The sequence below is a fragment of the Salmo salar genome, chromosome ssa12 (assembly GCF_905237065.1).
Source record: "Salmo salar chromosome ssa12, Ssal_v3.1, whole genome shotgun sequence".
Lineage (NCBI taxonomy): Eukaryota > Metazoa > Chordata > Actinopteri > Salmoniformes > Salmonidae > Salmo > Salmo salar.
The window spans coordinates 22,077,504-22,083,503 of NC_059453.1; the positions used below are offsets into that span (position 1 = coordinate 22,077,504).

Consider the following 6,000-nt stretch of genomic DNA (forward strand, 5'->3'; position numbering starts at 1 on the left):
CCCAAACCCTCACTTTCCTCTCTCTAACCCCCCCCCCTCCATCCCATTCCTACCAACCCACTCCCTTACCCCTCAACCCAAACCCTCTCCCCCTCTTCACCCACCGAACCCTTACTCCCACCCCTTCAACCCTCATCCCAAACCCTCTCACCCCCTGACCCCTTACTCCCACCCCTTCAACCCTCATCCCAACCCCTCACCCCCTGACCCCTTACTCCCACCCCTTCAACCCTCATCCCAACCCCTCACCCCCCGACCCCTTACTCCCACCCCTTCAACCCTCATCCCAACCCCTCACCCCCTGACCCCTTACTCCCACCCCTTCAACCCTCATCCCAACCCCTCACCCCCGACCCCTTACTCCCACCCCTTCAACCCTCATCCCAAACCCTCTCACCCCCTGACCCCTTACTCCCACCCCTTCAACCCTCATCCCAAACCCTCTCACCCCCGACCCCTTACTCCCACCCCTTCAACCCTCATCCCAAACCCTCTCACCCCCGACCCCTTACTCCCACCCCTTCAACCCTCATCCCAACCCCTCACCCCCTGACCCCTTACTCCCACCCCTTCAACCCTCATCCCAAACCCTCTCACCCCCTGACCCCTTACTCCCACCCCTTCAACCCTCATCCCAAACCCTCTCACCCCTGACCCCTTACTCCCACCCCTTCAACCCTCATCCCAACCCCTCACCCCTGACCCCTTACTCCCACCCCTTCAACCCTCATCCCAAACCCTCTCCCTCTCACCCCCCCAACCCTACTCCTACCAACCCACTCCCTCACCCTTACCCCTTACCCCTCAACCCAAACCCTCTCCCCCTCCTCACCCCCTGACCCCTTACTCCCACCCCTTCAACCCTCATCCCAAACCCTCTCACCCCCCTGACCCCTTACTCCCACCCCTTCAACCCTCATCCCAAACCCTCTCACCCCCCTGACCCCTTACTCCCACCCCTTCAACCCTCATCCCTCACCCACTCCTGCAGATGACGAGCACGACCTAACCTCCAACGACGCTTCCACTCTCTCTCAGTCTCTGTCCCAAACTCAGTCCCCGCAAATAACTCCAGCTAAAGAAGGTATCCCACAGAGAGAGAGAACGTTGTGAAATGTGTTTGTTTGTGTGCGTTTCAACAGAACAGGTCTTCCCTGTGGCTCAGTTGGTAGAGCATGGTGTTTGCAACGCCAGCATGGTGTGTGCAACGCCAGGGTTGTGGGTTAGATTCCCACGGGGGGCCAGTACAAAAAAAATGCATGAAATGAAATGTATGCATTCACTACTGTAAGTCGCTCTGGATAAGAGTTAAATGACTAAAATGTAAAATGTAACTACGGTTGTGCTGTGTTTTATTATGTCAAAAACACATTCTACATTCCTTTGGTTCCACTTTTACCTCAAATGTTATAATAGATATAATAACAAAATTATATGGAAACCTACTACATTGCTATTATGAAATCAACTTTACTATGTTTAATCAGTACCAATTCTATAATGTCTTACTTCCACTTAATCATTAACATTGACTCAGTTTTACTTCCTGTAGTAACTACTTCCTGTCCCGTTGAACAACAAACACCAACACCACGTAACTACAGAACACTAGAGTAGCCATCAACACAGTTCCCCACAGCAAACTGCTCCGTGTGTGTGCGTGCGACACAATTCGTAACCCAGTTTTTGACTTAAGTCAACCAGTTCTCCTGTGGGGGCCAAGTCGGGTCGATTGTTGCTCAACAACATCTTATGATGTCACACATTGGTTCATTGTAGTACATTGAAATGATCTTGTGACAGAACAGTAGAACAGTGCTTGTAAAAAACACTCTTCGCGTGGTAACTGGATCCCCGTACAGCACATAGTCACGGTCACATTAACATTGGCTAAGATAAGGTAGGGTAGGTGACATCAGTTGACATCCTCTCCTAGGTTGTTCATGGTAAATGTAGCACCTAGGGTTGCAATTTCCCCCAAATTCCCAGGTTTTCCAGAAATCCCGGTTGGAGGTTCCCAGATTCCCTGGTTATTCCTTCCTCATTCCAGTGTCTTCCAACCAGGATTTCTGGAAAACCTGGGAATTTGGAAAAGTTATCCTTAGTAGCACTTGAACATATTTTGTGGTGAAACAACATAGTATACAGGTCTGTAGCAGACACAGAATCAGGTTTATTGTTGTTGTGGTTGGTGGTGGTCTACCCTGTCTGACCTCTGACCCCTCTCCGCTGCTCTTTCCAGAGAACCACACGATGCAGAACGGCAAGGACGGCGGCAACCATGAGGTGAACGACGAGCTGAGCAAACGGGTCAGTCAGCTGACCACCAGCGTGGAGAGCATTGAGGTCAAGGTCCACACCGGCGAGAAGATCGAAGACTCCGCCCTCTCCCCCGAGAGCTCGCCCTCCAAGTCCCCCAACAAGAAGAAGAAGAAGTTCCGCACTCCCTCATTCCTCAAGAAGAACAAAAAGAAAGAGAAAATGGAGGCCTAGAGAAAGAGAGATGGAGGGAGTGATATTAAAGCCTATATACAGTTTAAGAAAGAGGGGACCCCTCCTATTTTTTTTGTCTGTTTTTATTTTAGTTTTGTTTTTGTCAGTGTCCTCTTTTGTCATTTTTTTTTTAAAGATTTTATTTTGATTGTATTTTTTAACAAATTGTTCTTTTAAGTTAACATTTTTTAGACTTGCACGAAAAGTGATGAATTGAGTTGAGGATTCTCTTCCTCTGCCTTGAAGTGAAGGCTCATTGATTTGGGAAGGCGAGGATTAAAATGATAAAGCTGCAACAACTGATTCTGGAAAACGGACTCCTCCCCCATGTTCAATATTCACTGCCATTGGCTGATTATGTTATTTCTTCTCTGCCATTGGCTGATTATGTTATTTCTTCTCTGCCATTGGCTGATTATGTTATTTCTTCTCTGCCATTGGCTAATTGTTGATTATGGAATTAGAAACAGCCAATCGTATTCCTTGCTTCATAATCTCCAGCCGACACTGGCGGGTCTAGATATGCATCAGTGGTATTATTAAACTGCACAATATGGCAACCAGCTAGCGTACGGAAACGCTTTACGCCCTTATGGTAACCATAACAACCACCATGTTCTTTTCGCTTACATTTTCTCCTCATATGAGGTCTGCTTCTTCAATACATAGAGGACTGAAATCAGAGAGGCCACAAAGTAATAGTCAGACTGGAAAACTGGTTTGAGATGGTTTTAAATGTACAGGTTTTCTTTCTTTCACTCTTGCTTCTTGTTTTCACTTTCTCTGCCTCGCTTTGTTTTTCTCTTTCATCCCTCTTTTTATTGCTCCTCCTCCTCTCTCACCTTCTGTTAAAAGTGAATCTATATTTACATTACCTAGCTCTCTACTAGTCGACCTCCGGCCTTCATCTCAGTTGTTCACCGCTGCTGATTCACTCTAAACTCACATAGAATTTTTTATTGTCCTCTCCTCTTGATCGTTTCATTTTTATTTTGCCAAACTAAAAGGAATAAAAAAGCAATCACGTTTTAGTGAAGAATCATCATTTATATACTTTTTAATCTCATTTAGATCATAAAAACATGTCATCTCATTAAATAATATTACATTTTTGTTTTTTTTAATTGACACAATTTGGTAGTAGTCATCTCACTCAGTTTTGTGTTCGTTTCTATACTTTTACAGAGAAATACAAGATGTTACGCATGTTTTTGCAAGAATCTGAATTTATATGGCTGACTACGTTGCTCTAGTGTTGCCTGCAGGTTTCTCTCAAATTATATTCTTGTTCAGATTACAAAAAAATACTATATAACTGAGATATATGAAAACTGGATATGTTGGGTATAGATTTTTAACTATATATTTTGTATTTTATTGTGCTGCACTTTTACTGTGGTAGGATTATAACACAATGTAGTTGCAGGTGGTTTCTACTATGAAGGAGATTCTAGAAGCAGAAAGAACCAGTAGAATCTATAGAAGCAAGAAAGTAGATAGCAGGAGCAGAGTACGGAAGATACACTTTAGGTTGTGGAAAGTGAGTTGTTTCAGAAGAAAAATATATAGATTTGTGTCACGCTTTAAAAAATATTATTTCTCAGTTAAAAACAACAAAATAAATAAAACAGGTCCCAAAATACAAAAAGTATCTTCAGTTATAAAATAAAAAATCATGGGCCTTGAGCGTGGAACTGGTGCCGTTGTTGCTATGGTGTGTATTTTGTGTGATTTCAAAAAAAAAATATTAAAACCATATACTATATTTTTCTCGTATATTTTAAATCATGAGACAAGGGTTGAGAATCTTATCCTGCCCGCACCCGGGCGACAAATTTAACAGGAGTGCTCCCCGGATTGTCATTAGGCCTCTTATAAGTCACCCCTATGTCATGCCTATGACTGCTCATAAGACCACTTTGACAGCTCATAGTTGCCTAGACGTTGTTTGCGTAGCCTCTCTAGCCTCTCTCTTTAGTTTCTCTTTTTATTTGCATCTCAACAGCTTCTTTCACGACGTTGTCGGTTGTGGAAACTGGAACTCGTGTTATTTCTCAAGAAGATATAAATCATGGAAGAGTGATGACTAAGTGGCATGTAGACATACAGTTAATATACAGATGTACCAATATCCCAGCTAGCAATGTGAACTATTGGATTTGGAACACTGAGAGAGGGATGAAAGGAGGGAAGGAGAGAGGCACCTCTTTAGCTGTGTAAATGGCCCTATCATCTGTCTCACAGCAGAGATGAGCTTTTTGGTCTCACAGTTACATGAACAGCTGGGAAAAGGGTTGAGGTGTGTGAGTTTTAGAAAATGTAAAAGTGTATGTGTGGGGTGTTTTGTTTGGGAGAACTATGACATCAACACACCACGTTTTTAGAATTACTCATAATTGTACCCTTTTTTTTCATAACATTTCTCCTTTTTGACACAGTTCTTATTTTTCATCTTTCCATTTGTATCAGACAGGTTTTCAGTTCAGTCTTTTTCGTTTACCAAGTACTAGGTTTCTCTTTCCTTATTAACCATTTACAGTACGAGCGTTTACAAACCGCTCTCAGATGAATTGAGTTTGCATTTGCGTTCTTTTTATTTCCTATTCTCTCCCATCTACCGACCGTTTGCACCTTTGTTTTACTAACTAATGCCTCTGTCCACCATTTTGTTTCTGTTTATAAAAAAAGAAAGGATCGCTTTAGCATGCAAGTAATGAGCCAAGCCCTACCTGTGACCTGTGAACAAAAATCCTATTAGAAAAGGTTCTTCTATAATGGAGTTGCTTTCAGATGTGTTGCTAATCAGTGTAAATTCACAAAATAAAACTGTATTTTAAGAAACGGAAGCTTTATTTTTAATTTCCATGTCTTAAACTGATTGAAGTGGCAGACTCCTTTTATGGAGTCATTTTAGTGGCAAAAGAAATTGAGTTCCGATTCAATTTATTTTGGCGCAAAAATCGCCCCGTAATCATCTACAATCCACATTCATAAACACTCGTATCATTCTTCCAACTGTCTGTTTTTACGTTGAACATAATCCATCCACAATCATTTTAAGTTTAACTCATAAACGAAAAGATCCAGTGTGCACATGGGGACGCAATCAAATGTATTGTACGGTTTTTGAAAGTTGTTGCTCGGTGTACTGATACTATCCTGTAAATACAAAACCAGTATACACACGTATTATGCAGGTTTCAATGATATATAGAGAACATAGTCCATATGAAAGATGAACAACTGTCAAATTATGCAAAATCCCCTTCAGTGTAAAACCTGGAGGCCAGAAGCATATGTCCAGACATTATACTGAGACATATTGGAGGTGATGGAGAAGCTGCTGAACAAATATTAAGTTTCAATCAATCAACCAACCATTATATAGCACTCAGAGGGTGACATATATTTTGTAATATATATATATATATATATGTATGTATGTATGTATGTATGTATGTATGTATGTATTGATAATGCACAGGATAACTTACATATGGCTGCATG

At 42.3% G+C, this 6,000-nt stretch overlaps 1 protein-coding gene across 6 annotated transcripts in view; it reads left to right on the forward strand.

The window, feature by feature from the left end:
- The window catches only part of LOC106590181 (gamma-adducin), a 155,501-nt gene extending 150,167 nt beyond the window's left edge, over positions 1-5,334 (forward strand). For 4 of the 6 annotated variants that reach the window (XM_045691031.1, XM_045691032.1, XM_045691030.1 and 1 more), the window contains 2 exons: positions 992-1,084; positions 2,243-5,334. In XM_045691031.1, the coding sequence (XP_045546987.1) occupies positions 992-1,084; positions 2,243-2,493 (344 nt within the window). In that variant the 3' untranslated portion in view covers positions 2,494-5,334. The remainder of the gene's footprint in view (positions 1-991; positions 1,085-2,242) is intronic. The other 2 variants (XM_045691034.1, XM_045691035.1) reach the window with 1 other exon arrangement.
- Positions 5,335-6,000: the final 666 nt, after the last annotated feature.